General features: G+C 36.0%; 1 protein-coding gene across 1 annotated transcript in view; it reads right to left on the reverse strand.

Moving 5' to 3' along the window:
• The window catches only part of SEMA3C (semaphorin 3C), a 177,229-nt gene that overhangs the window by 75,864 nt on the left and 76,776 nt on the right, over positions 1 to 24,589 (reverse strand). The window contains exons 3-4 of the mRNA XM_527801.8: positions 10,130 to 10,290; positions 8,971 to 9,033 (exon numbers count right to left, since the gene is read on the reverse strand). Coding sequence (XP_527801.2) covers positions 8,971 to 9,033; positions 10,130 to 10,290 — 224 coding nt within the window. The remainder of the gene's footprint in view (positions 1 to 8,970; positions 9,034 to 10,129; positions 10,291 to 24,589) is intronic.

A 24,589-nucleotide genomic window follows, 5' to 3' on the forward strand; every position in this document is an offset into this window, starting at 1 on the left:
ATTGTTATTTCAGTTAGCTATGTTAACCTGAGATCTTGTATGATAAGTAACAATGAGGTGACATAAACTTTTGATGTATTAGTCCAGGGGCGTCCAATCTTTTGGCTTCCCTAGGCCACACTGGAAGAAGAATTGTCTTGGGCCACACATAAAATACGCTAACACTAACAATAGCTGATGAGCTAAAAAAAAAAAAAAAAAAAAAAAAAATCCCCCCCAAAATCTCATGTTTTTAAAAAGTTTATGAATTTGTGCTGGGCCACATTCAAAGCTATCCTGGGTTGCATGAGGCCCTTGGGCCACAGGTTGGACAAGTTTGTATTAGGCCATATCTTTGGGGAACTATTAGTATATTTGCACCTCTTAAAGGTAATTTGAGAATACTTATCTAACTTGTAGAAGTACCAAATCAAATATTAAGAAAAACAGTGGCTCAGGAATAGTCAAAACATTATTACAGAAACAGTCAGTCAACAAACATTTACTGATTACCTACTATTTGCCAGGGTATAGTCAAATTCTCTGGGCATCCTTACTGAGAAAAACACAAAAATCTCTACCCTTGTAGAATGCAATTGAACATAGTTGTCATACATGCCCTGCTTTTTCTATATCTGTTTTAATCTTGACTAATTCTAATACTTCATTTGAAAATGCTCTCAAATTTATACATATCAATGCAAATATTATTTGGCAATACTTTGCTATACATTTTCCTTTCTGCTCCATTTTTTTTATTGTTAAAAGATGTTTCCAGAAATATTAAAATAACAACATGGCTTATTCCACTGATTTATTTCAAGAGAAATATAATCCACCACAGATAGTAAGTAAAATGCTATATTTCATTATTCTTGTATTACAACACTGTCTAAATTTTTACGTCCTGAAACTTTATAAATGTATTCTTTACCTGAGAAAGTTTACAAATTAACACACAGAAGTTATTTTTTCTTAAGTTTTCCTTAAAACATTAAACACACACACATTATACAAACATGTTCTGAATGCACCTGTGCCTATACAAGTTCCATATTACCATTAGTGCACAATGGCAGACACTATTCACCTTAAGAATTGGCAAATAAAACTAATCTCCAACAAAATGCCAGCATAATGATTGCCTTCTATGAGGAATGACATAATCAATCTCTTTGCCCTGGATATCCTAAAATACTCCCTTCTTCTCTTGTAGAAACTCCTTTCTCACTTGCTCCCAGTTCAAGGCAAGGCTGTCATTTATTCACCCAATGAAACAAAATAATTATTGTAATTCTCAATTGACTGTGACCTTGCAGGAACACAGAAACATAGTCAGCCCTAGATGCAGATCTCTGTGACCAAATTAACCACCGAATGTTCCACAGTTACTAGCTTCACTATCCTTTGCTGATTATAATTCAATCAAGCCTGAGACTGAATGACTTCATGAAGTCATTCTCTCAAAGAACATTAATAAAAGGATTGTATATTAGAGACAGTATTTTTATAAAAAACTATAAAGAAACATATCAAAAGGTAACAGTAATTTTTCCCTGGGTAGTCAGAAAAGATATGTTGCTTTTCCCCCTGCTAGGTACCATGTATGCTCCTTTTTTTTTTTTTTTTTTTTTTTTTTTTTAGAGACAGAGTCTTGCTCTGTTGCCCAGGCTGGAGTGCGGTGGCATGATCTCAGCTCACTGCAACCTCTGCCTCCTGGGTACAAGTGATTCTCCTGCCTCAGCCTCCCAAGTAGCTGGGATTACAGGCATGTGCCACCATGCCCAGCTAATTTTTTTTTTTTTTTGTATTTTTAATAGAGATGGGGTTTCACTGTGTTAGCCAGGATGGTCTCGATCTCCTAACCTCATGAACCACCCGCCTCGGCCTCCCAAAGTGCTGGGATTACAGGTGTGAGCCACCATGCCTGGCCTCTCCTATTTTTTTATAAACCATATCTATTATTTATATTATTTAAAACTAAAACAAAATAAATGTTGCTAAAATAGAAGTTAAAACTAAAGTCAATATTACTTTACATTTTCCATCATTTTTTCCTTTTATATTCATTATTACTTGCCAGCAAATATATACTTTTTTCTTATGCAGTAATTTTATACAGATGTTTCTATAATAGATTTTTATTATTAAATAATCAATCATTAACTCTAGTCAAAGAAATTAATCCTTATAGACCAGACCATACATTTTATTTTTAAGACATTAAGGATTTTTGTTAAATACACAGTGTCATTTTATCTTGACACTCGTTTAAAGAGGTATCTGGAAATTGATTACATAACTACAGATGATAACATGTTTCTGAAGAAAACACACAGAGGAGATATGTGTGTTTATAATATGTCTATGTAAAGGGAATCTATGAGGAATGAGACACATGCGTATTTTTTTCACATTCAAGTTTAGTCATTCTGGGATTCTGTATACAATATTTCCCCATAAGATATAAATAATTCAATCCAATTCCTTTAATAACAGGTTATGTCTCTCTCATCTTGGGTCTTAGGGATGTCAATGTACTTTCATGAATTACTGGTATTGGTAAAATGAAAGAAGTCAATAACATCTCTTTTATATTTCAAATGCCAACTATACTCATTTCATGTATATATCTATCTGCTTATTATGACTAATATTTATTTAGAGTTTATTACATCCTAGATTGTGAAATAATCATATTGTATATTTTACCTTTTATTTTTACCTCTAGAAAGTTTGATTTTTACCTTTAGAGCTGACATTTATTTAACACTTACTGTATGCTACTTAGGCACTTTACACATATTCATTCGGGTTTTTACCATAACTGAGTCCCTTTTAGAAAAATAAACTTGAGTTTTTTAAAAAAATAACCTGTTTGAGACCATATAGGTAGTAACTAAAGCAGATTTACAAACACATACATCTCTAACATTGAATCCTGTACTTTTAGCTGCTTTATAATTTGTCATTGGACGAGAAGTCCACAGTTGTTTTTTTTGGGGGGGGTGGGCGACAGAGTGTCGCTCTGCCACCCAGGCTGGAGTGCAGTGGTGCGATCTCTGCTCACTGCAACCTCCGCTTCCCGGGTTCAAGAAATTCTCCTGCCTCAGCCTCCCGAGTAGCTGGGACTACAGGCATGTGCCACCACGCCCGGCTAATTTTTTGTATTTTTAGTAGAGACGGGGTTTCATCATGTTAGCCAGGATGCACAGTTGTTTTTATAAGTTAATACTGATATAACTTTTTAGTTTTTGTAACATTTATTAATATTCACAGAGCTCTTAATCCTTTGATGTCGATTGTTTAATTCTTATAACAATGCTCCAATTTATTAATACTCCATTTTAGTGATGAGGAAATTTGAGTCCCAGAGAGGTTAAATAAAGAGTTCTAGTTTTAATAAGTAACTAAACTGGGACTTGAACCATGGCCACTCTCCACTGTGCAGCTTTTCTATAAGATTCTGATTAGCAATGAGCAGATTCCCACACTATCTGTTGCTCAATGTGCTCCCTGCCCCTCCCCACACACAAGACCACAAAAGGAAAAACAATTCAGCTGAGTTAACTATTGAAAATGATTATCCAGGTCCTTTCCATTTCCACTGTACTGCCTTCGTTTCTGACCTAGACTACTGCAATAGTGTCAATTCCATCCTGCAAATATGTGCTGAAGTCATTCTATGCGAGGCACTGTATATGGTACTAGCAACAGTGGAATGAATAGACTCAATCAATGCCTGCTTTTAAAGAAAGGATAGCATAATGTATCAGGCTGTGGTAGATACTGCAATAGGACTGTATTTTTAAATGTACCGTAGAAGGAAAGAAAGGCATTAAGTAATGCTGATCTAGGGGTAAAGATTTGAGTAGAGGTGACATTTGAGCTGAGTCTTGCAGAATAATTTAGAGATTTTCACAGGCAAAAACATAAGGAAAGAACATTTCAGCAAAAAAAATAAATAAATAAAAATAAATAAATAAAAATAAAAAAAACCAGCATGAACAGAAACACAGACATGAGAGTGCAGGATTTACTTGGGGACTAGTGCCTAGAAGGGTTAGAGGATAACCGTGTGATGAAATCAGAGAGGTAATTACAGTTGGTCTGCCATCCTACCATAGTCTTCAGATAGGCAATAGAGAATATTGCAGAGAAGACAGAGTAGATTTAAGTATGCAGGTCTCAGAGCCAGATGACCTAGGTTTAAACCTTGGCTTCATCTTTTACTAGCTTTCAGAACTGAAGACAGTTACTTGGCCTCTGGATGCTTCAATCTTTGCATTCCTAAAATGGCAATGGTAATACTTGTTGTGGACAATATATTAATAAAGCAGTAGAAATCATATCTGGAAAATAATACACACATCCAACTGTCCAATATTAGATTTGTTTTATTTGCATTTTAAAATTGACATTGTCTATAAACCGGTGAAATGGTCAGGGCATCTGTCCTGCATAGAGCTTAGTGCAGGTCCTGACCACAGTAAAAATCCACAAAAAGTTTGGAGTATGAATGAAGCCTTAGAGACTTCAGTGGAAATAAATATGATGGATGCTTTCTTTTCATTGTTTAATTCTCTTTCAAAATGATTTCCTGGCACAATGTTAGTGAAATATAAAGCTGCTAACATTATACAGCATATAATAAAATTCTATTTTTATACACATTTATGTCTATATAACAAAACCCTGGAAGAATATACCCTAAATTGTTAAGAGTGATTATGTTTCAGTAGTGCAATTTACTTTCTTTAACAGCGATATAGCATTAACTGTGTACTATGCACTGCTCTAAGCTCTCTGCAAATATTAACTCATCAATCCTCTTAACAACCCAATAAGGTTAAGTGCTACGGATTAGCACATTTCACAGATAAGAAAACCAAGATGCACAGAAAGTTTAAGTCTCCAAGGTCGAAGAGCTAATAAGAGATGGTTTATTTTCTGTTGCTTTCTATGTACTTTTCTAAGTCTTCAAAGATTGTTGTATTGAAAATATATTACTTTTATAATATAAAAATAGACGTTTAAAAAATATATCCTGGAGCACAGGTGAATAGGCCTTTAAAAATATTGACTCATCATGGTCCATAATCTGCAATGACACAAAAATACTTCATACTTTCTTCTTCTTGGTCTATACCTCCTTGGTCTAGGGAAATTAATCAAGGTATTTGGAAAAAGAAAATATATTTTTTAGGAGCTTAGGGTTGTATGGTCACAGAAATAGGGAAACTGATATTCTACAATTAATAAATCAAGTTTGACACCATGTGCATGTAATGTATATATATCTAAATATATATAATCCTACTTAATTTTTCAACCGTCTCCTATAGTATTTACATAGTACATTCATTAAGCCCTATCTCATGGATATGTTTGACAGCATGTGCTATTGTTTAAGCTCAATTTATTTAGAGTATGAATAAAATATTAACATTTAGAAATAAATGGAGCATGTAGGAATGTGAGTACATAGGGGCAGAGAGAGAAATGGGAAGTAGGTTATATTCTTTTTAGCCAAGGCAGAAAATCCGACCATGAAAATTTATTTTCTTTAAAAACGTTAGTTTATTACAGAATTATGCTATATTACTACCTAAGACCAAATTTTAAATCACATTAAATTTTATTCTTATAATTGTTATCTTGTTATAACGTCAACTAAAATTTGATACAACCAAAAAATCTGAAGGATTAAGGGATGCTTAACTCTGTTTTATTTTTGCTTTCAGTTGTTATAGCAGTATGGATTTTAATTGCTAACACTTTATGTTTTGCTTAGATGATTAACAGAGCTAAAAGCAGAAAGTTTTAGCTTAATGAAAATATACTTCTAAAATATATGCATAATAAATGCACTACAAACATAATTAATCTAAAAGCATTAATAAACTCATCATCTACTGTGTCCTACCCGCAAGCCCTGACAATCAGTTGGAACGAGTTCACGTGCTTGTATGCACTGTGACCTGAAGGGGTGAGTAGATGTTTCCCAGGCTGAAAACACGGGAAGATAATTGAAGGAAAAGAGAATCAATTGCATGCAGCACATACCAAAGGCTGGAAGAGAGAGAGGGTACAACTTTTTCGAATTTCAGTATCATTGAAATAAAAGGTTAACAGAAGTTCTAATATGATTACCACAAAATCTATCAAACCTTTCTTAAATAACCCAGCTGTGCTTTGTGTGTATCCCTTAGCATTTATCATTTTCTCTCTGGAGGGACAGCATGTTTTAGTGGCTAAGGGTACAGAATCCAGAGCTGTATGTGACTTAATCAGACAAAGACCGTCCCACTTCACAGCAGCACAGCTTAAGTTTCTCACTTTCTTAGTAATGCAGTTATTTTATCTTAGAAATACAGGTGGTGACAATAATGTCCACCTTGCAGTATTGTTATGAGGATTAAAATAAAGCACTTAGAACAGGACCTGGCCTGTTCCATTAAATGTTGGGTATTTTTTCTGAATATCAGTGTATATATGTCTCACCATATCTAGCACATTGCAAAGACTTAAATGTAAGGACTCCATCTAATTCACCTCCAGTTTCTTCACAACAACTAATTTGTGCAAATTGAAAGAATTCCTGTATTTTAAAAATATTAGGTTATTAGATAGTATTTATTCCAACTTTTAAGAAGTTCTTAAGTATGTGGTTTCATTGAGAAATGTAAGAAGGATAGGTTGTTCTGTACAACTTTCAAAGATCTATTTCACATTATTTTTCTGCCACAGGCCTTTTTTTTCCCCATAGCCTAAGTAAAGGACACTTCTATAAGTACTTCACATGTATGAAATGGGATGGATTTGTCAGACATTCTTTTCTTGCATAGACCAAACATGTATTTTTTGATTAGTATTTCCCAGCACTCAACAATGTTGTATGGACAAACAAAACCTGTCCAGCCGAGTCCTAAAAATACATAGGAAAGAGCACTCCATTAGATATTTCCCTTGTGTATAACTGGCCATATAGTAGAATTTAAAATATCAACAAATTACAGCATGACAAAACTATGGGAAAATGTCAGCATGTATTGAAGATTTTTATCTAATAACGTTTAATTGTCAGAAAGCAAAACAAAAACCCCAGAGGGTTTCTACTTTGACAAAGGAAGTAAGAAACCAAATGACTTGTCTAAGATTCTTCAGAAACTCAGCAGCAATTTTTGGAAATAGAATGTACAAAGGTACCTAAATTCTGCACATTCTGCCTATGGCAGTTCATATGAATGAGAAATGCAAATCCTTTTGAACAAAGGACAGTGCAATTCAGTATAGCCACGGGATATTATTGTGGCAAAAGGCAAGGCATGATCAGAAACACATCAATGGGAAAAAATCTCATTAGAGAATAAAAAAATAGTTTAATTCATCCACAATTATTAAAATAAAAACCTCAGGGGACAAAACATCATTCTCTGCAACATTATACTTCATTCTACCATTGGTTTCCTGGAACGTCATTGTAATGTATTTGTTTAAGTGTTTCATCTACATTTTTCTGGACTTTTTCCCCCAAGATTGTGGTCTAACAGATCCCTTTGATAGCAAATATGCCCCTGCAAATTTCTCCTGCCCAGTTTTAATTTTTTTTATTGGATAAATCACTCCAAGAACCCTCTAGTAAGGCCAGAGATCCTACCCTCCAGAGTCCTCCACGGCCCTGCCTTGAGCCAAAAACTTTTGCAACTTTACACCTGGGGCTGTTAGGAGTCAATGAAAATAAATGTTTCATTTCCTCAATCCCATATTTCCACTTTCCACTGGATTAGTATTTTTCCCATGTTCGGTCTTGTCTGATCCATCTCTACTTTCAAGACTCAGGGCAGTCTTCACTCCTGAAATCAGCGTCTCTTGACCCTACCACAAAATAAATGCTTAGACAACACTTTTTAACACTAAGGTGGTCTATTACTTGTTATGACCTGAGACCTGAATGTATGTGTACATGTTGACTCGTCTGTCCACCCAATTACCATATTTCCAGCTTATTTCTAAATTAGTTTGTATTTCTATGCTCATTTGATTATGGCAGACTTTTCTAACAAGGTAATAAAGTTGACTGGAGTCAGAACTGTTTCTGTCTTTGCACCAATTATGTCTTTGGCAACCAGCTCCATGCTAGATATATAACAGGTGCTGAATCAGTATTTATTGAGCAAATAATGGAAGGAAGGAATGAAGGAAGGAACCTCTTTACCAAACTATTTTTGAAAGAGAGGGTGATTTTGATGCTTGGCTGTATTACATTTTCATTATTTCAGGCAAAATGGTGAGATGACTTATGTGCTCCATTATAAACATTAAATGACGTGTACACATTAAAGATCTGCTCCACGTATTTGTTTTAGAATATTCAAGAATGACAATGTATTACTTTCAGCAAGTCATTTGTAGAAATCAATATAGATTTCTTCCTTGATTATTTTGAATCTCACCTAGAGGAATACAATTTGCACAGGTATTGCATACTGAACATATATTGATACTTATATCTGCCTCTATTGCTGTTTCTGTGGCTATTTTTAATTAACAAAGGTACCATTTATCACTGGTGATTTGTATTTATGGAATTTGCTGGCTAACCACTACCCTTTTGCCAAGAATCTTTGTTTGGAAAAGCCCACAGGGTATCTGGGAGCTGCTCCAGACACTTGCATTATCATCGTTTCAGGAGCCTGCTGAGAATTCTGCAGGTTGGATCCACTAGGAACAGAGGTTATTAATGAAATCCATCATGAAATGTATCTGAATGAAATAATGAAAGCAAGGCAAGCAATTTTTACCCAGTTAGGAATTCTGAAGTTACAGAGAGCCCAAGAGTTCCAGTCTCCTCAAGGTTTAGGTTTTTAGCCTGTGTCCAGCAAAAATTTAAAACACCACCATCCTTTGTCTCATTTTTGGCTTCCCTCAAAGTACATGGATTCGAAAACCAAATATTTAAGTTAGTATTTTTTTTTTTTTAACACTTACTGTGGGATCTTTGCCAGCCATTTTGCATTCTTCAACTTTGATTGTAGATGCTGGCCAGAAAACCTGCTCAGAAAGAAAAATAAAGGTTGCATAATCTCACTTGGACATATGACAGCCCAGGGCTCTTCATTTACTTTTTGTTAACAGATTTATTTAAGGTGATCCTACACTAAGACTTTAAAATTCTTTCTTTTTTATCAATTCATTAATAAAGATTCTATTATTTTAACAATTACAATTATTTTTATTTCTTCCAACAGTGTTTCCTTTCACAAATGCTTTTCAATAACATATATTCATTTACTAATTGTATATTAAAATAAGATCATTATTAACATAAATGTGAACAATACAATTTTTCACTCCTTTTGACATAGTACACTTTTCCCAACTGCTTATATGACAATAAATCTACACTTACATATCTTTCTCAGTTAGTGTTATTTTTGGTAAATCACACAACCAGGCTAGTAGATTTACATAAGATGGGCCCCTGGGTACTTCAATAGCTAAAATAACTTGGATGAAAACCAAGAGATTCCCTCTCTCTGAAATACTGTGCTAGTACTCTAAGTAGTTGCAGCCTTGGGTCCAGTTTGGCAATAATCATTAATTTTTTTAGTTGTCAGTCCATTGCCTGTGTTAACACTTCTGCAAATGCAGAAGTCTCCTTGTTGTAATAAATTTATAATTAATCTACATGTATTTTTTTTACTCCAGTGAAGCTCAATTTTATTTCCTTGTGAAATGGAATGATAAATATAGGCCATACTGGATCAAGTAACAGCGTATTTAATAGCTGTTTTCCTTTCAGGCCCTTCACTGGTTACACAGAGATGACAAAGTAGATCTTCCTTTTCTCTGACCATTTCTTTCATGCACTACCCTATAATCCCTTTTTTCTTTATATATTTATACACAGGTAGTATTTTTTCAGTTAGCTCCAGGTTTTGAATTGTTAAAAACTATGGAACTAGACGATGAGAACTGAACTTAATACCTTTTCAGTCCATGAAATAAGTACTAACTTTCATAGTAACATGGGACCAGTATTTTCTATTGTTCTAATAAAATGCATATTATTTTTTACTTATTTATTTTTTTAAAAAAAGAGACATTGAAAAGGTGGACACTGTCCTCGTGAAAGTGATAAACTTACACTCAAAGCTTCTTGACTTATATTGTTAATATTCAGGGAAAGAATGTGATCTTTGCTTCCCACATATATCCGGTCCTGATCTTCATCCATTAATAAAATCCTGTAGTCTAAAGGATGGTGGGAAAGGCTGAAGTATTCAGAGGTCTTGGTTTCTCGAAGTTCTGAAAGAGTGAACAGCACAAGTGTAGATACAGTATCCTGGTTCTATAATTCTATTATTTTAATAAAAACTATTATGCAGATATTCCAAAAAATGTCAAGGTACATTTCCTTCTACAGTAAGAAATTAATTTTAAAATAGAGTTATGGGCTAGTTGCCTGTAATCTCACCACTTTGGGAGGCAAAGGTATGATGGTCACCTGAAGCCAGGGGTTCAAGGCCAGCCTGAGCAACATAGTGAGACCTTGTCTCAACAAAAATTGTTTTAAAAAATTAACTGGGCATGGTGGTGTGTGTCTTTAGTCCCAGATACTTTGGAGGCTGAGGTGGGAGGATCTCTTGAGCCTAGGAAATTGAGGTTACAGTGAGCTATGATCATGCTACTGCACGCCAGCTCTGGCAACAGAACAAGACACTGCCTCAAAAAAAAAGTTATGTTAATGGGCATTTTAATTTATATTTATACTGAAGTAAAACCTAAATCACTAAGTGCAATGTTAAAGTTTATGGTAATAGTATGTGATTACAAAATCAGTCACGTTTGCAATAATCTCAACTCTGTTTTATTACTGGACATCATCAGCTCAAAACAAGTTAAAATAAATAAACCAAAAAAAAATACAGTGAGCAGATTGAACAGAAAACAAAACCAATAGCAGTGTGATTGTCTTCTTATCCTCTATTAATGTTTTATTTTTGGACTCTATTTATTCATCATTTTAGGATTGTTATTTCCTACTACAAATATTTGCCTTGCTTCCCAACGTAATTGTAATTAGTCCGACTTATTTTTCTATAAATTACTTGAAAGTAGATGTACTTTCAGGAGGCAATGTTATTTTTAGCAGCATAACTATTCATATATCTACGGAAAATATATGAATTTTCAGGTATCTAAATGTTCATATTTCCAGGATCCTCAGAGGTTAGTGACTCACACTCATTTAACTTCTTCCACATTGCCTAAGTGCCTGTATGGCTGGCCTTTGAAGACAATCAATGTATCGTGACATTCATGATACATTCTCTGGTCAAAATGCTCCTCTCAAGGAGCATAACTTTAGACTTTTCTATTCAAATGGTTCAGGATTTCTTTGTTCTTTTGATTATAATCTGAAGAATGACAAACTCTAAGAAAGAGTCTGCTTTCTGGGATGACTGCTTCCATGATGAACTGTTTCTAGATTTTTAGGCATTGAATCACAAACACATTTCTAAAAATTCTGATAGAGCTGTAGTTTGACTTAAACCGAAATCAAAATGATACAAATTCTTATAGGAAGTCATGGAGTATATTCCATGAGTACTTGGGCCATAGCCCATATGAGAAGATACAGAAGTCACAAATTTAACCTATTTTCTGGGCACATTTGTTCAGAATGTCTGCCATAATATCCTGCAAGTAGTTTCAGCCAATAATCTGAAAATGCCCTGGAAGAAGCAGAGTGATAATGAAACCAGGTTCTGTTGCCAAACTTCCTGTGAAACTGAACAAGTTACTTAACCTCTCTGTGCTTTAATTTCCTCATTTGTAAAATGCAACAATAATAGTAACTTCTGCCAAGAGTTCCCATGGAAATCAATTTAATTGACACATATAAATACGTGAAATGAGTGACAAGAGATAGTATTCAATAAATTCTAATTACTGTTATTAAGTTTGGATCATGATTTTTAAGAAAAACATGAATTTAGATAAAATAGATGTATGTTTTCCTACTTTTTAAAATTTAGGGAGCTAAATCCCTAAAATTATTAGGACATAATCTTATAGCCTCAAATTTACTGTTCATACAACAATAGTAAAATACAGGATTTTTTTATGTTGGAAAAAACAATCAAGAGGTTAGAAAAATATTTCAGAAGAATCTTAAAATGTAAGATCATGACAGCATACAAGAACAAAAGACAGGTCATTAATAACAAGGGCCTGGGTGAAAGGTCTTTGGAAACAGGGGGCTTGGGTGCTAAGCATGGTGCAGCCTGATAACCTTCCAGTTACTGAGCCTCCCTAGGAATCACGGACAGAGACGTGACACGGCTGGCAGGTGGTGCCACAGCCCAAAAACTGAAACAGCTTCCTTCATGAGGAGAGCACGTAAGGGAAGAGGGAAGTCTTTCAGGAAAAAATCAGCCCATGCCAGACTAGAGGTTAGGGCTAATAGAAAAAAATCCAAGAGCTGAGAACATGGGAGAGAATATAGAATCAAAGCAAGTATCACTCAAAGGTTGGAGAGGACAGAGACTGCCTTGATTCTGTCTAAAATCCAGGTGTTTTATAACGCTTACTTTTATCTCAGGGCTATGATTCATGGTTGTGTAAGTCTTCTGTAAAACACCAGGGGTAAGACATTGCTTGGGCTGCTGGAATACACATTCAACAAATACCTCTTAATAAATAATTGTGGAGTGACATACACAGACTAGCACAGTAAAATATAACTGAGTTCATGGCCTCTGGGGCTCAACCACTGGAGTCTGGATTCTGGCTCTACCATTTCATTTCTAGATGTACTTGGCAAGGGCCTTTATCTCTCTGAACTCTAGTGTCCTTATCTTTAAAATCAGGATAATAATAGCATCTACCTCATTGGGTTGTTGTGAAGTTTAAACTGTTGTCAAGTTTAATATACATAAAGTTTTTAAAAGAGTCCCGGAGCTATACTGATGCTGGTTGCATGGATTACCTATTATTATAACTTGGGGCAAGACTTCAATCTTCAGCAAGCAAAGTCAGAACAATTTCTTATGCAGGGAGGAAAAAATGACTAGAATGCCTAATTTAGAGTTAATATTAATATATTCAATTTTTTTACAAGTAGCATCTACTCAAATTAATCAGGAGAACACAATAATAAAATAAGGCATTGTTAAGGAAAATAATTTGAGTATGCAGGGTAATTTTTAAAGTATATAAGCTGAAAAGACTAAAAGACATTGTTCTAGTAGTTGAGATAGTATATTGATGAACACCTGATATGCTAAAATGGAAAAGAAAAATTGATGTGAGAAATGCCTAAAACAAAGAATTTGGAATGATTTTATGTAGGTTTTGGCTAGGGGTAGAGGAAAGATTGGCGTAAATTCCCCTTAACATTGTAAGCTAAGTATAGGAGAAATGAATATGCCCTTACTACTCTTGGGAGATCTGAAAAGGAGATATATTTGGTAGAGAAAGTACTTAGGTATGGACAGATTAAATTACATTCAAATCAAAGCAGAAATGTTCTACAAGAATGTAGAATTAGATAATTAATTTAATTTTGTCATTAGAAGTAGCAAATCTTCAGGTAGAGATGTTCAGTTATTTTCATGGATGATTATATGGAATTCTGAGAGTAGATACACTCTCTGGGGAAGAGTATATCTAAAAAGCAAAGCAAAGCAAAGCATAGAGATGACTTGGTTGTTAGATACAAAAAGGGAGCCAGAAGGTGATTCATGATGTATAGGAAACAGTTTGACATTGTGAAGAGAGTACTCAACTGGTGTCACAGTTCTGAGTTGAATTTCAGTTTCATCACTTACTAAGTATATTATTTTGGGAAAACTAGCTCATTTCTGTTTTAATTTCCTCATCTATACATTGGCAATAATAATACTGAACTCAAAGTATGTTCCACCAGCCCACAGTAGAGGATCAATATATGCTCCTTTCATGAGGAGACACTGTAGATTATCTATCTAATTAGATACTGTTCTTTTCTTCCACCTTGACAGGGCTGTTCAATGACAACCATACTGGCCCCATTCTTCTAGCCAGTGAGTGTTTTAAATACGGCCATATGAACAACTTTAGCCAGTGAACTCTGGAGGGAGGCCTTCTGCACGGCTACTGAAAAATGCTTATTGAGTCTTAAAAACTGGCACACACAAAAGAAGAGGTGATTTCTTTTTCTGCCTCTGGACATTGGTATGTGAGCACATGATGATTGCAGCAATTGCATCTACCAAGAAAGTTGCTTGCTGAGAATGGCAAGCAGAAATGTAGAAAAAAATCTGGATCTTTTAAGAAATCATTGAGTCACTGAATTAACCGGAACTCCATTATTACTGGAATATTCTGTTATATGAAATAAAAAGAAATCCTTGCAGTTTTTAGGCATCTTGAATTGAGGTTTTCTTTTTCTGCTGTAGAAATAAATACTAACTGATATATCTTTTGAGGGTCCACAAACCCCCATCACGACTTTCTCACACTTTCTATCATGAAGAAAGTTTAGTTTTGATGTTTTTTCCAAACCATTATTTTTTTCTTTTCCCTTTCTTTTTCTAATCTGTACTGAAATAAAACCAAGAGTGTGATCTTAGCTGGGAAAATAGGCTCAACTAAATTTTATGTGCAAGTAACAAGCAAACAATTGCAGTTCTCCTCCTTGCCTGTTTCATTAGAAAATCGTCAATCCAGGCCTGGCACGGTGGCTCATGCCTGTAATCCCAGCACTTTGGGAGGCAGAGGCAGGTGGATCACGAGGTCAGGAGATCGAGACTACACTGACCAACATGGTGAAACCCCGTCTCTACTAAAAATACAAAAATTAGCTGGGCATGGTGGCAGACGCATGTAATCCCAGCTACTCAGGAGGCTAAGGCAGGACAGCCTCAATTCTCCTGCAGAGGCAGGAGAATCACTTGAACCTGGGAGGCGGAGGTTGCAGTGAGCCAAGATCACGCCATTGCACTCCAGCCTGGGGTGACAGAGTGAGACTCCGTCTAAAAAAAAAAAAGAAAGAAAGAAAAGAAAAGAAAATCGTCAATCTATCGCATTAATTCAAATCCCGCAGGGAGCAATAGCTACATCAACTTAAGACCTTTCTGGTCCAGGGATTTTAATCTAGTTTTCCGAGCCATAAAGCATCTTCAAATTTAATTACCTATGGCTTACTGATAGTTGACAGCTGTTAACCAGGGAGATTTACTTCAGAAGTGCCCTTGTTGTAAAAAGCCTAGGCTATTTTGTTAAAATGCTATTTAAATTGCTGTTAGTAGTCATAATTGAACTATACGACTTGGGGAGAGAAACGACCTTTTTTTTTTTAGAACATAGAGATGAGCTCAAAGCAATGAGAATTTTATTTATAAAAAGAATGACCCAAGAATCTATCATTTGGTTTCACATAGATCCAATTTAAGCAAATGAATGATCCAGTGAATTGGCCACGGTTATAGAAAGTGACTGATGTAATGATTTGGCTACAGTGAGAGAAAAACATTACAATTACTAGTCCATCATCTAAACAAGGCAAAGAATGGCATTGTCATTCCTTTAACCTCACAATGATGTCATCCTTTTTGAAGCATATGAGGTACAGCTATTTGTGTTGTTTCTCAGGACATGCTCAATTAACGAATAAAGGACTCTGGCTGAGAGTATGTAGTATTAGAAAATGCAGTGGCTCCACAAAGGGCAGCACAGGTCTCCTGGCCCCTGGGAAAATCTCCCAGGAAACAGCATTAAAAAAAATTATGCATGTTTGTTTTCTACAATCTACATTATTGTAGAGCTCCATGATGGAAAATTACTGTAATGTCTTCTATGCCAATGTTCCCTGGGGTAAAATTTGCTGCACAATATGCTTACCTAAAATTCATGTATCTACATGAACTTTTCTTTGTAATAGAAACCACTGTGAAGCTTTGAGAATTTAACCAAAGCTGGAAGAACAATAGGTTTCCCCAAAATCTAAGCCCTGGCAACAGAAGCTTCTGGAGCTACCTAAGTATAGTCAATATATTGTTACAGCAATTATAATATAGTTCAAAATACAGTAACATATTATGTCCATCAATAACACTCCACTACTATTCATATAAGAACAAACGTTTGTTCTCTGTTAAGCCAGTCAGTGATCTTAATATTTTTGAGTTAACTAAGTCACGAAGAATCTCATTCATGCACTCAAAAATGTGAACTTGATAAAGGAAGGTAGAGAGTTTAGGGTTTTATTTTATAGTTCTCCCTTGGCATCTGTGGAAGATTGGTTCCAGGATACCCTACAGATAGCAAAATCCAGGATGCTCAAATCTCTGCTTCAAAAGGCCAGAGTATTTGCATATAACCTACCCACATCCTCCCTATACTTTAAATCATCTCCAGATTACATAAAATACCCAATACAATGTTAATGCTATGTAAATAGTTGTTATACTGTATTGCTTTTAAAATGTGTATTATTTTTACTGTAGTATTGTTATTTTTTATTTTTTTCTGAATATTTCTCATCAGTGGTTGGCTGAATCCACGGATGTGATACCTACAATTCAGAGTGCCAATTGTATACCTGTCAAACTACACAGTAGGGTAACTCATTCGTTCAGAATACTACATTGTCTTCAGCCTTTTATAAAATTCAAAAATAGGTAAAAGACTCCTTGATTGAAAATCAATTCCCAGGAGTCCCTGGATTAGCAGCATATGCAGTAACTACTCATGAATTTAAAATTCATGATGTGTTATTAATTTGTTCAATATACATTTATTGAGCCCTTATCCCAGCAGGCTAGACACTTTGCTGAAATAAGAGGATAGAAATAACGAAGATACCATGTCCTAATTACTATTTCACTGCTTACCTAACATTCTGTTATTCTGTTTGGCTAGTCCATCAAAACATTCTTCTCATCATAAACCTCAGATCTCAGGCAGAATGCACATCTACAGATTTCAAAGTAAATCTTTAGGATATCTTTTACTTCAGAGATATTGCTACTGACAGGATAATTTCCTCTTTTGAATGTCTTATCTCAGAAGAATTTTAAGTAGAGTGGGCTCAAGTGACCCATCCTCTCCCTGAGGCTTATTGTTTTGAAACTGGATTAGAAAGTGAATTTCACCTGTCTGTTTAGAAAAAAAAATAAAGAGCAGTGAAACTTCAGCGGACTGAAACTACAGCTACTAATTCCTAATGTGAACAAAGACAATAGAGACCAGAGGGCATGTTATTAAAACCATATTTGCTCAAAAATAATAGCCCCAAATAGCAGCCACCTGTGGGCTTACCAGTAGCAGCAAGTATTCTAGGTGCTTTATAAACTTAGTTCACACAATTTCCATTCAAAGTCTTTGCATTCAGTTCTAATATTACTCTAGTCCCACACACAAAGGAATTAAAATTGAGCAAATTTGAGCAATCTACCCAAGATCACACAGTAAAGACTAAAAGAGGCAAGATTTCAGGATTCAAAGCAAAGCCAGTCCTTAATCTGTGAACTCAATCAGATGACCTCTTGCTTTTCTAATCAGACTGACAACTTCGACAGTTATTAGTTGGGTTTCTTTCATGTTCTTGCTCTGGACATGGGTCTGCATAGTATCAAATGTAGTATAAGAAATGCCTCAGCTTCCCAAATTTTCTTTGCCAGTCGGGGACGAGTAGATACCATACTCTAAACAACTTGAGAACTATCAACATCTCAGTGATGCTCTTCTCGCTAAAGCATTAAAAAAGGTGTGAGAGGCAGCATGAAAATGGTATCAGACATAGCTTCATCAAGGGAACAGACACAGCTTCATGCAGAAGACAGAAGGTTCCCCTTTTCTTTGCTTTTTGACAGGCATGATGGGATAAATGGAAGCAAAATGCCAAATGGATTAAAGAAGGAATGAGGAAACAACTATACGCAGGGAACCCAGCTAAAGAATGACAGCAGTGCTGGGCGCGGTGGCTCACGCCTGTAATCCCAGCACTTTGGGAGGCTGAGACAGGTGGATCACCTGAGGTCAGGAGTTTGAGACAAGCCTGGCCAACATGGTGAAACCCCATCTCTACCAAAAATACAAAAATTAGCCGGGCATGGTGGCAGGCATCTGTAATCCCAGCTACTCGGGAGGCTGAAGCAGGAGAATCGCTTGAACCCGTGAGGCAGAGATTGCAGAGAGCAGAGATCATGCCACTGCATTCCAACCTGAGCAACAGAGGGAGACTCCATCTCAAAAACAAACAAACAAACAAAAACAGACAGACAGCAGTGAACACAGAATGTATCTCCCACGCATTGCATCAGAGGGAAGATTTGCAAATGCACAGGTGTCTTGAAACAATGATTCTCGCCCTGGTTTGCCCCAGACAGCCCCAGATTGTGCCCATTTCCCCAGCATAATTATCACTAGTGCCCTCTTTCATTCTCAAGAGATTCATGTTTTGGAAGTTAAATTATATGGCTGCTCTACTTTTAAGCAACCTCTTAATTATCTTGAATGGTTTTCTATTAGTTTTAGTAAAAATTTCAAAATTTTAACCCTTTCCCATTTAGAACAAAAAGTGGAGCATGCTGTCAGTGCTCCTTTAATTTTTCATAAACGCACTGTTTGGGGCTGAAGCAAGTCTGACTGATTTTCACTATGAAATAAAATATAAAACTGTTCTTGCAGTTATTTCTACACAGAACTAGCATCAGAATCATCTGAATCTTCAGAATCATCTATTTCACAAACGTCGGATTAATCAAATCAATCTTTGGCCAACAACTGTTCAAGAAGATGTTAACACATAGGAATGCTAAGTTTTCTGGGATTTGACATTTTCAGGAATCGAGAACTACCGTATTTTGTGAATTGAAATACCACTACTAAAAACAGAATACTATAAATAGAATGAGTCTTTTGTTTCCTAAGTCGATATACTAGAGTGATGCGAAAATAATAATAAAAGCGAGATATTTTGTGGCAAAGTTACCTTGGGGTAAATGCTGCAGCTGCAAGGATTATTGGGGCAAACAGGAAAGGGTTAACATGGCCCTCCAGGCCTCCTATGATCTAGTTCCAGATTACCTTACCACAAATCTTAATCATCACTGTTGGCCTATTCTTTGTTCTTGCTCTGCTGGCCTTCTTTTTAAAACTTCAAACTTGCCTTGCTCCTTTTTTGCCTCAGGACCTTTGTACATGTTGTTCCTCTTGCTTATAAAATTCTTCCTGCCTTTTTCTAATTCCTACTTATAATGTGACCAATAGTTTTGATGTAATTTAAACAGGGCTGTCTCATAAAAGCTTTCTCGATCCTTTAGACAAGTCAGGTCTCAGGATCGCTGATAAATTTGCTCCTTTCCCTCCTTGGTTTTCTTTTCTCTTGAAGGCTGCCTGGAAGGTCATCTGAAATGGTCTACAATGTCCTGGATTGCAGGGTAGGGGACTACACCATGACTTGCTGAAACCTACCTTGTTTCTGTACAGTTTTCAAGTGGAAATTGACTCTAAACATGAAACACAGGTCTTTGTTCATTCACATTCTACCATTTTTTTTGTTTGCTATATTGATTTTTATTATTTTTAATCATGGTGAATCAAAAATATGAGCATAAACCAATCAAATGGAAAAAATGCCATCAAATTTCAGAAAATCATGGTTTACATGAAATATGAATACTTTATCACTATTAAAAAGTAGGGTGTGTATGGCTGGGGAAGGCAAAAGGCTTGGCTTTGGAAATAGTAGACCAAGGTTAAATTTTTAGTTTCACCTTTTGCTGGTACAGGGTTTCCCCCAACACCACTCTCCAGAGCACTCCCCTTAGGTCCTGCATCTACAATATAAAAAAGAATGAGAATATTTTGGAACCAGAATAATCTCTAATGTTCTGTATAGCAACAAAATGTCTATAAAAATAATTCCTTTTTCACTGCTTACACATATTATCTATTGTTGTGGGATATCTGTAAAGCTAATGTAATCCTTCATATTACTATACATCTTGTAGGAAAAAGGGGTCTATGTAAAAACCAATCTTAGAAACATAACCACAGTAATACAACTGTGTATTTTCTAGAAAAATGAAGCTAAACCAAAAGCAAGGCTATCTTGTTCCCCTACTATATTAGTCCATTTTCACACTGCTACAAAGATAGTACTTGGGACTGGGCAATTCATATACAAGAGGTTTAATTGTCTCACAGTTTCACATGGCTGTGGAGGCCTCAGGAAACTTACAATCATGGTGAATGGCAAAGGGAAAGCAAAGGTCCTCTTACATGGTGGCAAGAGAAAGAGAAAGAGCAAGAAAGTGCAACACTTAAAACCATCAGCTTTCCTGAGAACTCCCTCACTGAGAATAGCATGAGCAAAACCGCCCCCATGATCCAATTACCTCCCACCAGTTCTCTCCCTTGACACGTGATGATTACAACTGAGATGAGATTTCAATGGGGACACAGAGCCACACCTTATCACCTACAAAAAACATATTTTACTTGTGTTGTGTAATTCAATTAAACAGAGAATTCTAAACTCTGACTTCCCTTTCTCTAAGCTCACTTGGAAGACATGGCCAATCTTTTGTTCCTTGTATGGTAAGTACTGTCTGGATTCTATCTCAGGGTAGGAAGAATACACAATTAGGGAGTATCTCAGATGTCATGAGAGACTGTGAACTGGCAGTAACTTATTTCTAAAAAGTAGAATAAAATCTGAACTTATCACTAATCTATATAAGGACAACACAGATGAGCTATCAGTATCAATGATATCCATACTTCTAGGAAGGCCTCAGTTTCAGAGTGTCCACTTGAGATATAAACAAGGCAGATAAACTTGTAGAGGAGGAAACACTTCATCTGACACCTGCTTTCTAGACCTCTTGGCACTTCTGAAAAAGCTTTACTTTGAGGCAAGGTGTTCAAGAACAGTGGTTCCAGGATGGTTAACAAAACAAAAGCAGATACCTGACAACAGACAGAGAAAAAAGTGGGCACAGAAGAGAAATGTGGTATCAGCTGGAGCTCGGGGTAAATAAGTGTACCTCTGCTAAATAAACTATTACACTGTCATTACAAATTTCTTTTGTGTAAAAATGTTAAGATACGGAAAACAATTTCTCATGTACTAAAGTCATAAAAGCTGGCTATATTCAATATGGAAACAAGTGTTAAAGGTCATTCACAAACAATAAGACTTGTAGGGATATATTTTAAAACATTTACAGCAAAGTCCTTGGATGGTGGGACAGAAATATAAAGACAGTCAATATTTCAGACCAATGTGTGTGCACTGGGGAAGGATGATGACCTGACATGGTGTATCATGTCACCAAAACCCCAGAACACCGAGAATCTAATAGACGCCATTCCCCAAGCACATCCCTTAAGTGACCACACTGGAACCACATATGGAAAGAGTCTTAAAGCAACATTTAACACTAGTCTTTCACAAAATTTATACTATTTGCTGGATTTGGATGCTTTCAATAAAACTCCCTTGACCATATTGTGGGCTTCCAGCGGGTACTTTTAGTCAGCACACTTAATTATAGCAAGAATAGGAGATCCTATGTGCTTAGTGAAGTCTCTTGTCCCTCTCACCCTCATAAAGTTCTGAACACAGCCCATAGCTCTCTATAACACAATGCTTGTGTTTATACATAACACAGCCCGCAGCTCTCTATGACATACTGTTTGTGTTTATACATAACACAGCAGGCTGTATACAAAATAGAAATATTCTTTGAGACATATATTTATTCATTCATTCAATAGATGGTAAAAAGGCCAGGTGTGGTAGCTCATGCCTGTAATCCGAACATTATGGGAGGCAATAGCGGGTGAATCACTTGACCCCAGGAATTAGAGACTAGCCTGGGCAACATGGCAAGACCATGTCTCTACAAAAAATACAAAAATCTGCAGGCTTGGTGGCATGCACCTGTAGTCCCAGCTACTCAGGAGACTGAGGTAGGAGGATCACTTGAGCATGGGAGGTAGAAGCTGCAGCGAGCTGTGATTGCACCACTGCACTCCAGCCTAGGTGACAGAGCACCTGTCTCCAGGAAAAAAAAAAAAAAAAGAGCGAGAGAGAGAGAGCGCGATGGTAAATGCCAGGAGCTAGGTAAAAATATGCAAAAATTTGGTCTCTCTCTCAAACAGGAGAGTCTAAAGTGGAGGTACACAAGCAACTGCAGTGTAAAAAGATGACTCCAAAAATTGAGGAGCATTAAAGAATGAAGAATTAAGTCTTCCTGGAAATAACAGAAAAATATTAGACAGAAGGAAGTACTTGATCTTGTTTCTCCGTTCAATAAATATTAACTAAGCCACTCAATATTATACTAAAATCACAGTAATAAATGCACAAAGTATAGTAAAAGGGAGGGTAAGTGTTTAAGACAAGGGCTTTACATCATGGCTGTGGAAACAATCATGTAAACTTTGACCTGAAGGATAAAGTTGAGCTAATAAAGAAATAAGCATTTTCCAGGGAGTAGAAAAAGTTTGCATAGAAACCCTCAGGTGGGAGATTCAAAGGATGATTAGAAGTCTCAGGGTTGATCAAGAAGAAGAATGGAGTGGGGTTTTCTCAGCAGAAACAAGGAGCCAACCAACACAGAAAGATCCAAATTTCTTGACTGTCAAACCATAGGGGCTGAATTTTTCCCAAGTCACTTCAAATGCCAATGAAACAAATCTGAGCAAGTACCCACCATGATCACATACAAGTTTGCTAGAAAGATAATTCTGCTTAATGAAGAGTTCTTGAGAGCAAGATTGCTTCATGATACAATATTAAGTGAGTAAAGCAGAATAAAAATATTTTGTATTCTTAAACTATTGTGTGCCTGCATAGTAATAAATAAATGTAGAAAAAAGTCTTGACAAAAATGCAACTTATACGTATTCTCATAATCCTGGGGGCTCATTTCAATGCCCTGTCAGTTAAAAGGACTGTAATTACCCTTTGATCAAGAATCTGGCTATGCAAACTTTCCTTGCAGACCACTGTAATTTACATATATTCTTATACAGGAGTCTAGCTGCACTGCACCTAATAAAATGCTGAACTAGGCAATGACAGAAACATCAGTATCTAACTGGAAAACAGCTATATGTTGGCAAAAAATCCCCATCTCTAGATTCCTTCAGAATGATGGAGGACCACCCACAGCTTTCAGTAAGACAAACTATTTGATATTTAAAAACTCAGCTCCCCCCACCAGCAAAAATTCTTGAACTATGCTTTCACTTGATGCATGCTTAAACTCATTTTCTTTTGAACACAGGAAAAATATTATAAACTCTATACCATAAAACCTCAAATTTAAAGACCCAGACTTTATGAACAAAGAGATGTAGAGATGTTTTCCTAAAAAGACAGCTACTTTATCTAAATATTATTTATTTCAATGTGACTCATTGTTTAGCCAAGTTACTACATTTGGCTTCAAAACAAAAAACAAGTCTGCAGAACTGCAGAGGACAGTGGAGACATGTTCATTTAACTTTAAACACATTTGTCAGTCATTCTACGCAGAAGCTCCCTTTTCTCCTTTTTTCTTGTCTCTCTCCCTCCGACACTGTCTAAAATACAAGGTCAGTGACTCTGCAGTGATCAGCGGCTGGAGCAGAGATTTAAACAGTCCTTGGGAGTGGGCTTCTACATAGTAATAGAGCCACCCTTTAATTCTTTTCAAGAGAAGCACAAAGGATGCAACCATGTTTCCTGCAGCTTTGAAAGCCTAAGACTCATCATATACACAATGGCTTTTCAATGTATATCCAAGACATTTCTCTTTCCTTTGTGCTAGACTGGGAAACCATTTGTTTCCAAATTTCACGTGATGGTATTTGGAGATGGCATCACTCAAGCTTTCAAAAGAGATCAGTGTTGCACTTTGCTGTTTTTGCTCTGGAAACATAATATTTATCATTCTTGCATGTACTTCAAGAAGAATAGCAGAATATGAGACTCAAAGTTTATTTATTTTACAAAATGCTGCTACCCCATTGAGACAAACATTAGCCATGACTTTCTTTTTAATTTTCAGTAAAATCTTTTGGTGGAAATAAGGCGCACTTAAAAGAGGAAATGACAAACCATGAGAAATCCAGTTTGACCTAAGTATTAACAGCTCATGGTCACCTTTTTAATGCAGAGGGAAGCTTCACTTCACTGACTTACAGACATTTTTATTCCTGAATCTCAAAAAGCAACAAGTTTTACTAGGCAAAATGACAGTTATAGATAGCTGGGGTGGTGTTATTTGAGGGACTGAACATTAAACAATTTAAGTAACTTTACAAGATTAAGTCAAACAAGCCACATTATGCCATACAATCAGAAGAGCAAATAAACAGGATTCTAGTGCAGAATCTGTCTTTTTGTTTCTTTTCATCAGAGACATATAAACTGTATTCCCTAATTTTAAAACTCTGCAAGCTTTGTTACTTCATCGACAATGAATATGAAAAGAACAAAATTATCTTTTCACATCCAGGTGTAAAATTAATTCAAGTTAGTACATTTCTAGTCCAAAAATCAATTTAGCCTAAAACATAAAATTAGAGATTAGGAGGGGCGTGTGGGTGGGGGTGCAGA

The sequence above is a fragment of the Pan troglodytes genome, chromosome 6 (genome assembly GCF_028858775.2).
Source record: "Pan troglodytes isolate AG18354 chromosome 6, NHGRI_mPanTro3-v2.0_pri, whole genome shotgun sequence".
Taxonomy (NCBI): Eukaryota; Metazoa; Chordata; class Mammalia; order Primates; family Hominidae; genus Pan; species Pan troglodytes.